General features: G+C 47.7%; 1 protein-coding gene across 1 annotated transcript in view; it reads left to right on the top strand.

Moving 5' to 3' along the window:
- Nucleotides 1-1,119: 1,119 nt before the first annotated feature.
- SRCIN1 (SRC kinase signaling inhibitor 1) overlaps nucleotides 1,120-11,682 on the top strand; it is a 922,972-nt gene continuing 912,409 nt past the window's right edge. Inside the window, exon 1 of the mRNA XM_086924314.1 lies at nucleotides 1,120-1,397. Within this exon, the coding sequence (XP_086780440.1) occupies nucleotides 1,137-1,397 (261 nt within the window). The 5' untranslated portion in view covers nucleotides 1,120-1,136. The remainder of the gene's footprint in view (nucleotides 1,398-11,682) is intronic.

The raw sequence follows: 11,682 nt of genomic DNA, 5'->3' as shown, positions 1-11,682 counted from the left end.
GCACGGGCCCTGGACGGATCAGCCCATTGGGCTAGTTGTCCTGATGGTGACCTGGCCTGCACGAGGGTCTGGTCCACTTACTATCCTCTGGTGTCATCAGCCCTGTATCGCCTGCCAGGTCTGTGGCCATTTCGTTCTCTGTAGTAGTGGGGGGGAATCAGGTCACAATGAGTTATTACCTGTAAATAACAAAGGCTACTTGGCTTCTACTCAGGATCCACTTCCGGTCCTGTACCACCAAGCGCAAACCTTTCAATTCCTGGGCCTTCCCCAATGGGTCACACATAGGATTCCGAGCACCTGCCCCCTCAAACCTCTTTAACCAGACACCAGCATCCAGTTCCATCTCATTCTCCTGGAAGATTCTAAGACAAGCTTCAGACACTCCCTTCCACCCACCCACCTGACAATCACTCACTTGCGCAATGCACGTTGGGAACCCATGGAGAACATCAGACCGCCCTTCTGTTGCTAGGAGATAATATGCTATTCCACCTGCATCTAAACGGTTACAGCACTGCACCTCAGCTCATCACGTGATCATGCACCCAGCTCAAGCTCCCCTTCACCCTCCCAAGAACAACATTTCTATCAGAGATGTGGTGCCTGCAGGCACACACTCTGGTGGGTAGAGCTCTACTCTCACATGCAACACCTCTGTTAATCCTATATTTGGCTAGCACCTTTCTCTACCAGGGTATCCCATTGTGACATGCAGATGGCAGTAAACCTTACAGAGCTGTACCAGAACACCTCTGTGCTAATCTGCTACACTTCCTGATGCTGTGTCACCAAGGCTGGCACACAGCTCTGCCAATACCTTTCATTCCTAATCTGCAGCTCAGCAGCTGTTCTAAAACAGGGGCTACATTTCACTCCTGACCCAAAGTGCCTTTGCAAGTCCATGCTTGAGACCCCCAGCTTTGCCAGTAGACCTCATTGGTGACCAGCAGTACAAAGCCCAAGGCCCTCACAAGGCTCTTCCAGTTCACCTCAGGCTAGACCTGCTTGACCCCTTCACACCTTGGACGGGGGCGGGGTGGTGCTATATCTGCTGGACCTGGCTGGAAAAGACTGTGACTCTCCTCTGTTTATCTTTTCCCCCCTTTGCAGATTCTAACCGGCCTGGCACACACATGATCTCAGCAGACGATGCGGAGTACCCCAGAGAATACCGGACCCTGGGAAACGGAACCCGCCGCTTCTCCAACGTGGGTCTGGTGCACACCTCGGAGCGCCGGCACACTGTGATCGCGGCCCAGAGCCTGGAGGCCCTCACCAGCCTCCAGAAGTCGGATATGGAGAGGAAGAGAGACGCCTTTATGGACCACCTGAAGAACAAGTACCCCCAGCATGCGCTAGCCATCAGGGGCCAACAGGAGCGGATCAGGGACCAGGTGAGGCCGCTCTCTGCGACATCATGCTTAGGCGACCGTCTAGGTGCAGGGGTCCTGCTGCAGTGGTGGCTGCCACGGAATAGTACGGATGGGGCAGGGGAGAGGGATAGAAAAAAAATTACATTTTACCTACCTTGGTGCCGGCCTCAACCTCTTCTCCGTCCTCTTCTATTGATGCATGGACGCACACAGCAGCGTTGCGATTGGTCCGAGCGGCCTGGTCAGTGCTCAGACAGGAAATGGGAGCCTGTGCATGTTCTCTACCCGGCTGTGCAATGCAGCCGAGTGGAGAAATGCCAAGTGTGCATGTCTGTTTGGCTGCCCCAAGATGGCTGTCCGAACGGTCATGCGCTCTTAAGTGCACCAACCACTCCTCCCCCTGCTGGCTGTGATGACAGCCCAGCCCCGCCCCACCCGAAAGGTAAACACAACTGCCTCAGTGCGGAAAAATAAAATGATAATAACATTGTGTTAATATCATTTAATTTTAATTTTTGCACTGCTCAAAGGGCAGTGGGGTGGCGCTCCTCCACCCTAGCGGAGGAGCTGCCGCTATCCTGCTGCTCTATGAGGGAACTCTAGGCAGGTCAGGCCAGGCTAAGATTCCTGCATGTCCGTGACATTATGTATGAACGAACGTCTGTGTGCAAGGGCCCTGCCCTGCCCTGATTCCTGCATGTCTGGGAAATCTGCAGATTATGCAGCAGGTGATGGATTGTGTGTCAAATGTGGAAAATCCACGAATATCCGTATACTGCAGCACCCCACAAACGCATCATTCCAGTGGGAATGCCTGTATGTGGCCTAGATTATTCTTTTACACAGAGCAACATTATAGTTTATTAAATCAAACTCGAGAGGCTGTTGAACAGGGCACGCCATGAACTCAAACAACTCAGAGATTGTAGGGGGCTCAATCTGTGTACATATATCCAGTTTGAACTCAAACTTTTATTTAGAAGACATACACACATAAAAATATGGCAACAGCCTATTGTAATGCCCTCATCTTCTCATTCATGAACATGATTATATCCAAAACGAGTATTGTTTAACATTAAAATGCTGCTCTCATTTGTATTGTTCACAGTCCATCCAAAGTCATCAGAACAATTACAGCCTTATGCAAATTAACAAGCCTCAACCAACACGAGTTTCACTATATCCCCAAATGCATCTTCAGGGCTGAAAGAAAACACTTATTCCATGATCAGTAGATGCTATACTGTGATATTTTCCACTTTGATATTTATCAACACCTCACATATTTATCATTGTAGCACGGAACACAAAAGAAGTAGGTTGCCTATAACAATGCGGTAAGGAAACCTATGGTAAGGTATAGAAACCTTAATGTTGTAAGTCATGTATAACAAAAGGGGGTCTAGAATGCCATCCTTAGTGGAAGAGGATGCCCTACACACAGTATTGTGTCATGCTTCATCATAGGCATCCTCTCCCCACCCTGGTAAGATGTTACTACCAGGGCAGACTCGACCTCCGCGAAGACTTGGCGAAAGGAGGGAGTTCTTACATAAAACTTACAGGACAAAGGCCGGATTGAGTTGAATTAAAAATCATGCGCCCCAGTTATCACCTTTATTAATGAGGACCTGAGGTACATTAAAACAAATACGTCGATGGACCCTACAGAGAATAATGTCTCTGATCCATCTTGCAGTAAGCCAACATATTTCTGCCCGCACAAAGAGCCTAAACGGTCTGGAGCATTCGTCAGGGCTATCATTTCCCTACAGAAAGATTATCGGGTGTCCCATCTATCCCTACTTGTCAGTGTGGGGAATACACCTAAGTTGTGCCTTCATAATCACACACTAAAAGGTAAAAGTACATAAACAGGAAGGACAACAAGAAACAAATCAAAGTAAATGTAAAAGGACTAGGATGGCATGTAACAAAACGAAACCAAAAGAATATACAATGTTATCTTTGTTGTTACTAGCCCGGTTCGCTTCATGCTGCTGAGTGGGAGTGCACGCTCAACAGCAGGTTAAGATATCGGTTAAGGTAGTTAAGTAATTGCCAGCAACCTTTATTCGTATTTTAGTTTGTCACAGGTCCCCGATTGCGTTACAGTAGCGGAACCCCTGACTAACTTAATATCAAAAAAGCGGTTGTCGTATATGTGCCAAGTTGTAGAATAGTCTTGTGTTCAAAACAATCAATATTATCATAATATTCCAATGGTCAGTTGTATATATTGCAAGAGAACAAATGCTCAATCACAAGCAACCCAAAGCAACAAACCTGCTTGTTATATTGTGGTAACCAAAAATACATGCCAGTGTACTGTGTCGACTCTCCTCAGCGGGTTGTTTTCTCTATTCTTTCGTTAAGTATGCCAAACACTACAGCGTGTATGTCAGGCTATAATTAAGCCATCATTCAATTGAATAGTGAACGCACATCTCGTTATGGTAAATGCTGTCCGGGGGTAAAACCCAACACCATCATTCGGCTTCCCAAGCACTCCGCCAGTGCTGTATCAAGTGCGACGTGCTCCCCAGGTCCCCAGGCCCTCCCCCGCTCCTTACTTCTTCAGAAGGACCGCCACTCTGAGGAACCTACTGAGTCCGCTCCCTGACGGATGGTACAATGCTGGCTGGGACAGGAGTGGCTGAAGTACTTTCGAAAAACGAGCAGCATCTCAAACAGCGGGAGGACATCGCCTTTAGTTTTTTTGTCAGTTTATCAGCATGGGTTAGATAGTTGTTTTTCACTGTGCAGTTCCGTCTAAGACATAGGAAATAGCCTACTGGTAGATTTTCTCGAAGCCTCAGTGGATGGAAACTTTCAAACCTCAGTAAGCTGTAACAATCCGTAGGCTTGTAAAACACCTCCCTAGTTAGGACACCATCTTTTTCTTGTATTGACAGGACTAAAAAGGCAAGCTGCTTATCCCCAGTAGAGTGAACCTGAGGTAAGGGTTCTGCATGTTAATCCATCTACCAAATTCCTGTACATCCTCAACCGTCCCATTCCAATTTAAGAGGATGTCATCAATATACCGCTTCCACAATCTGATTTTTCTGAGAAAGGTATTGTTCACATTTAGGATGACTTCGGACTTAAAGGAGTGTACATAAAGTGAGGCTAGACTAGGAGCAAACGTGCTCCCCATTGATGTTCCATGTATTTGAAGGTAAAAGTCACCTTCAAATGCAAAGAAATTCCTTGTCAATGCAAGGTGGGCCAAATCAAGTACAAAATCATTGGGGGTCATAGAATTCCATTCGGTCTCATCCAGGATTCTATCCAATACTTCCAGTGTTGGTTCTTGTGGAATGTTCATATAGAGGGACTCAACATCAAGTGTGACTAGGAGTTCCCTAGTCCCATCAAAAGGCAGACCTTCAATCAAGTTCAACACGTCTTTTGTATCCTGAAGATACGAAGGCATTTTCTTGACTAAAGGCCTGAGAAAGCATTCCCAAAATTTGGACAAGGTTTTAAAAAAAATAATAATCGTGTCTTACACACCTGATTTTCTCCTTGACCTGTTTCCATTTGTATTATTCTTCCCCTTTATGCAGGTTCATGATATTTTGCACTTAACAAGCTTTCCAGGTAAGATTAACTTGGGCACACCTTAGGTGTATTCCCCCACACTAGCAAGTAGGGATATAGGAGACACCGGATAATGTTTTTGTAGGGATCCGATAGCCCTAAGGAATGCCCCAGTTTGTTTAGGCTCTTTGTGAGGGAAGAAACATGTTGTCTTACTGCAAAATGGATCAGAGACATTATTCTCTGTAGGGTCCATCAACGTATTTGATTATAATGTACCTCAGGTCCTCACTAATAAAGGTGATAGCCGAGGCACCTGCAGGTATTTTTAATTTAACTGGATCCCGCCTTTGTCCTATACGTTTTATGTAAGAACTCCCTCCTTTCACCAAGCCTTCGCGGAGATCGAGTCCGCCCTGGTAGTAACATCTTACCAGGGTGGGGAGAGGATGCCTATGATGAAGCATGACATAATATTGTGTGTGAGGCACCCTCTTTCACTAATGATGGCATTCTAGACCCCCCTTTTTTGTTATACATGACTTACAACATTAAGGTTTCTATACCTTACCTCAGGTTTCCTTACCACATTGTTATAGGCAACCTACTTCTTTTGTGTTTGGTGTATTGTATTTGGGGACAGTAGGGTTGCCTTGTCTTTGTCTCTTTGTCTCTTTATAGTGGTTTAGGGTGGTATATCTTTGTAGCACCCAGCCAGTTCAAAGCTCGTACTGAATATAAAGTTCATTCTGATTGCGTTAAACAATACATAACTCAAACACTTAAAATAACCATTCAATATCCTAATCAATATCCTAATTAGATGACTCAGTTCAATATTCCAATTTGAAAATACTGACGTCCTATATACACACTTAATCCTCTTATTATTTTGTATTCATATCAAGTCATCACATTACATATTAGTTACTGAATACCCTTTTGTCATACTTCAAAACCAAGTATCCTATAAATTCTTATCAACCACTTTATAATTCGAATCATTTTCATATATTCAACACTAAGAGGAATACAGTCGGAAAATTATACTTCATATCTTCATTAATGTAAAAAAAATACCCACAGCAGTCAATTATTCACATTTATCGTTCTCCTTAAAAACAACAAAATAATTATTATTAAGGTTGCCTGGTTATGTGTGGAGTGTCAGTTGGTGGATGCAGGCTGAGCAGCAGGGAGACTGCTCCTGGTGGGGCTATACTTCAATCTACCTATCTTCTACTAAACTTACCCTGGAACTAAGCCTGAATAAACCTATCCTGTTTTATACACCTGGCTAATGGGCTTTCATGAATGGGTGCCCCTCTGGGTGCCAGAGGTAGGATGTCCAGCAATCTAGGCTACTCTGTGTGACATCATGAATGGGCGCCCCTCTGGTTGGGTGCAAGGAATTTTCTTGCCCCAGGCAGGGACTCTAGGCAGAACAGCGGTATTGATCTCCAGCAGTTGAGGATGCTATGTGTGACATTCTGAATGGGCGCTGCTCTGGGTGCCAGGGTTTGTATCTCCAGCAAGCGAGGCTGCTATGTGTGACATCATGAATGGGCGCCCCTCTGGGTGCAAGGGACTTTGCTGCCATAGGCAGGGACTCCAGGCAGATGAGGGGTAGGATCTCCAGCAATTGAAGCTGCTCTGTGTGACATCATGAATACATGCCCCTCTGGGTGACAGGGGTAGGGTCTCCATCAAGTGACGCAGCAATGGTGTGACATCATGAATGGGTGGCCCTCTGGGTGCCTGGTGTAGGATCTCCAGCGATTCAGGCTGCTCTGTGTGACATCATGAATGGGCCAGTGGTGGCTGGCACAGATTGGGGTTGGGAGGCTGGAGAGGGGGAGAGGGGAAAGAAAGTAAAAAAAAAACCTCATCGCCACATCTCGCTGCTGTCTCCACCATCATCTCTCCCGAACAGGAACGGAGCACCCAGGCTCCCCTAAGCCAATCACAACTCTGCAATGCAGCATTGTGATTAGCCTGAGCACTGTGGTTCGGTGCTCAGACGGGGACTGGACGCCTGGGGATGTTCTCCACCCAGGCTGTAATGCAGCCTGGGTGGAGAACATGCAAAGTGCGCATGAATGTTTGTACGGCCCGAGATGGCCAGCCAAACATTCAAACCACTCCTTCCCTGCTCGGTCAGCAGAGTAGCCCAGCTCCACCCCGCCTGCAAAGCTGTCGCAACAAGGAAAAGCTAATATGATAATAACTTAGAGTTATTATCACTTTATTTTTCTTTATTTATGCTACTTAAAAGCAGTGGGGCGACGAGCCGCCACAGCGGAGGAGCCGCCACTGAGCCCCTCTGGGTGCTTGTGCTAGGACCTCCAGCAATTAAGGCTGCTCTGTGTGACATCATGAATGGGCGCCCCTCTGGGTGCCAGGAGTAGGATCTCCAGCAAGTGGGGCTGCTCTGTGGGACGTCATTAATGTGTGCCAGGGGTAGGATCTTCAGCAAGTGAGGCTGCTCTGTGTGACGTCATGCCTCGGCCTATCTCTGTGAGAAAGGGATTGTGCTGTGTGGGGGCTCTGAGGCAGGCCAGGAGACTCTAAAGCAGGGGGATCAAGGAAGTCTACTTTGACCAAAGTAATTCTTAGGGCCGTTGTAAAATTCACAAAGGAAGCATAGATTCTCAGCTTGTGTAAGTTGCTTATTTATTAAGCCCAGGTTATTGGTCTAGATAAGATGCAGGTAAATGATGCCTCGTCAAGGGCCAGGTCTCATCCTGCTCAGCCTCCTGATCTATTTGTCACTTCAGCCTCTATACGTCCCGCTGATGCCCCACAACTGCATAACAGCCATTGAGTAACAACATCCTTTGCTGAGCCACAACCGCATAAAAGCAATAGCACAATAATCTCAAATGCCTAGAGAGTAAGTTCTCTGTGTGCAGTACACAACTCCACATACTCATGCTCCTAGCACTCAGTGTGCCAGCCTACTCATAATAGTACATAGAAACTACCTTTCATCCTCCTGTAACACAAAGGAAAAAATATTTGTTTTGCCTGACCACATATATCACTCCTGGTCTCTCGGCAGACCACCTCTGAATTCCCCGCGAGGGTTGTTCTCAAACTCTGAAACCAGCAGGTTCATTTAGGAGTGAATTCAGCCGTTGCAAAGTTCTCACTGGACTATAAACCAGCACATTATGATAATGTGCAGCACGGTAAACACAGCTCTTGGAATAAATACAAGCACTCTCAGAGGTTCAAAGTATCCAAATCAGGTTTCATAGGAGCGTCACTGCTGTATAGCAAGCATTGAAGCTCTCACCGTCTGTGCACAAACAACTGCTTTATCTACTTGTGAAGGACAATCCTTAGCACTCCCCAACCTTTTTTTTTGTTTTTTTAAAATATTTTTATTAACATTTTTCAAATATGCTCACATTACATTATGATATGCACAATTAGGCAACAGTGGTGCGGGTATTCAACCAGCGGACATGCCGCTTGCATATGGCAGGAACACCAGGGGTGTTAGTCCACTTGTCTTTGATGTAATGCGAGTCAGAGGAGGAACTGGGAGAGAAAAACTGGGGATGCATTGTGGGGGGGGAAGGTCAGGGAATGAGGATCATGGAGGATGTTCGGGTCGTGTCAGTTACAATCTGTTAGTAGGGTCTTGCATTGTTCGTAGGGGCTATTCGATAGAGAGTGTCAATAGGCACAGCAGGGAGAGCAGCGCGCAACGGTGTGCCCATACGACATCAGAAGGCTTGGGGCTCGGGGGTTGCAGTATATATACTCTATTGTGAGGTCTGCGCCGCCGGGGCTGTAGGATCACATTGAGAGGCGTTGGGAGTCGTGCGCGTGTGGGTTTGTTTAAAGTGGTGGGATAACATGGCCACTCCAATGATATGGGGTGTTTTCGCTGTCCCTTTGCTTCCTCCTGCCTCAGGGTTTCCTCCTCCGCTTTCGCCCATTTCTGCACCGCTCCTACCCATGCCTCCAACGGGGGCCCTGATGCTGCTCGCCAGTGCATGGCGATGTTCCTTTTGGCTAGGAGCAAGGACCGAGCCACAAAGCTGACCTGCACTTTGTGTGTTTTCGGCCTTCGGAATATTCAGAGAGCATTTGCTTCCCATGTGTGTAGCTCAGTGAGTCCTGTGAGTGTTTAGACTGTGTCAAGAATGGTGGACCAGTACTGTCGTAAAATGGGGCATCTCCAGAACATGTGTTGGAATTGCGCATCTGGCAAGTGACATCTGGGGCCGAGGAACTGCAAATCTGGGTAGAACCGCTGGAGGCGCGCTGGTGTCTGATACGCTCTATGGAAGATATAGAACTGTATGTTTTTGAAACGTGCGTTTCCTGACACTTTCTTGGGGAATTCCAATGCTCTAACCCATTCCTTGTCGTGTAACTGTCGCCCGAATTCGTCCTCCCAGGTGGCTCGCAGATTATGTAGTGGCCTGTATGCAAGTTCTCTTATGGACTTATACAGCCAAGTAACCAGGTGTCGGCCGATACCCTTGTATAGAATGGTGTGGACGACAAGGTGTTTTTCCGGCTCGCCAGCTGTAAGATCACAGTGTGGGCGAAAGTTGTCTATGAGCTGTCAGTGCGTTAAAAATTGTCCCGGGGGGAGGTCATATTCCTCCATAAGCTGTTCGTAGGGGCGAAGTTGCCCTTCCGCGAATAACCCCTCCGCATCAGTTATCTCGCATTCTGTCCATGTACGGAGCGTGGCGAGTGTGAAATAAGTTTCCCGCTTGGCCCAGCCGACCAGCGGCAGCCGAGGGGAGTAACAAGGGTCTTTGCATACACCGGCGAGCCACAGATACTTGCTATGGATATGTCCGTCGAGGCTTGGTACCCGGAACAAACAGACGGCGAAGTTCGGGAGTAGGGATCGGGCCCTGCGCTGTGTATGCTTTCCCGGTATGTCTACCCACCGTCCAGTACGACAGCCACTGGTGTTGCGCCGCCAGGAAATACGACTCAAAGGCTGGGGCAACCAGACCCCCTTGCATGGTGGGTAACTGCAGTTTGGCAAGAGCTATCCGGTGTCGGCTAGCCCCCATATGAGTGCGCGAAAGAGCGCATACAGTTCACGAAAGAAAGTCCTGGGTGGAATAACTGGTAAATTCGTGAAGTAGTATAATAGTCGGGGAACAATGATCATCTTGGCTATAGCTACTCGACCGATCGGGGCCAACGGGAGGCTCCTCCAGAAGCCCACCGACGATCTGATGCCGGCCAACACTTTACAGTGATTTCCCTCATAGATGTCAGCGGGGGAGTGGTACAGGCGGACACCGAGATATCGGGGCGCCCGTGCTCTAAGGCAGACTCTGTGCACCCACTCGTATCTCCCGTGGCTCAAGGGACTGGTGTAATGGGTAAATTGTGGATTCATCCCAGTTTACCTGGAGTCCGGACGCCTCCGAGAATTCCGTCAAGGCTGTCCATATGGGTGTTAGGTCCGTAGTAATATCTCGGATGTACAGGAGGAGGTCATCCGCGTACAGGGAGACGCAGTGGACATTGTCTGCTATGGGTATGCCCAATGTGGTCCCCTCCTGACGCAAACGTATTAGCACTCCCAAACCTCTTATGAGCCTGTCACTATTTCCAAGCTATGTGCTGTACAAACTGCAGCCCTGTTGGAAATGCAACAAATCTGCAAATGGTGCAGGAGTTTACACTAAGAGTTCAGTTGGGTCTGAATTCAGCCACAGGTATGTGTTCTATGCTCTCGTCAGGTTTTTGGCTTCATGTTGGGGAGGGTGAGTGTACCAACCAATTGGGTTTTGACCAAGCAGAGTGGACACATGACCTGGTGGCCTTTGCAGTATCTGGAAAATCAAGTGTACATTTGTTGAGTTACAGAGGTCAGTGGTGTAGCGGTGGGAGGCTTTCATAGTTGGTTCTGTTTTAGGTGGTGCTAACAGGAGATGCAGGAGGCTGGTGCAAGCTGCCTCCTGAAGAGAGACCCAGCACTTGTTTTTTTACACATTAAACCCTGGTGCCTGGGCATCCCTCTGGGATCAAGGATCACTGCATCTGTAGAACACTCTGAGGCTGGTCAGATCAGGGATGAGCTGTGTGATCTCATATGTACTGCCCTTCTGGGACAAGTAGGCTTGCTGCTGTAAGACAGACTGTGACACAGGTCAGGGAATCGAGAGGACCAACAACAACAGATGCATCTGTGCCTCTCTGGTAGAAAGGACACTTGAGGCGATGACACCAGTTGGGTCATAAAGAGGACCAGCATCATGTACATGAGATTAATTAGGTCTGCACAATGGGCATTCCTCTTGGAGCAAGGACCCTTACTGCTTCTGGTCAAGCAGAAGAAAGAACTTGCATCAAGTGAGGCCTCTCTGTATGACATCACTTATAGGCGCCTTCATGGAGCAGGAGGCTATGCTGCAGGAAGAGGCTCTGAGGTCCTCGAGGCGCGCCAGAGGGGTCGGCAGCAGAATAGCCTTCGTTCCTAAGGCAGGGTTGATGCATAGATAGGCTTGAGAGAAGATTTGGAGTTGGATCTGTTATAAGGCGTAGGTAAAGTATACCGCAGGTGAGGCATAGATACTGCAGCAGATTGTGTACTGTGGCAGGTAAGGGATAGGCCTGTGAGTGAAAGAAAGCTCGGCAGCAGGGGAGGCTTAGAATCTCAAGCACTGCATTCGTAGGATCAGGGAAACAACATTTCTCTATGTAATGTTTGTAAAAGATTGCCACACATCCTGCATATTAAAAATGTATTCAAAGAAAGTGGCAT

The sequence above is a fragment of the Lissotriton vulgaris genome, chromosome 5 (genome assembly GCF_964263255.1).
Source record: "Lissotriton vulgaris chromosome 5, aLisVul1.2, whole genome shotgun sequence".
Classification (NCBI taxonomy): Eukaryota; Metazoa; Chordata; class Amphibia; order Caudata; family Salamandridae; genus Lissotriton; species Lissotriton vulgaris.
This window is presented reverse-complemented; position numbering and strand designations above follow the sequence as displayed.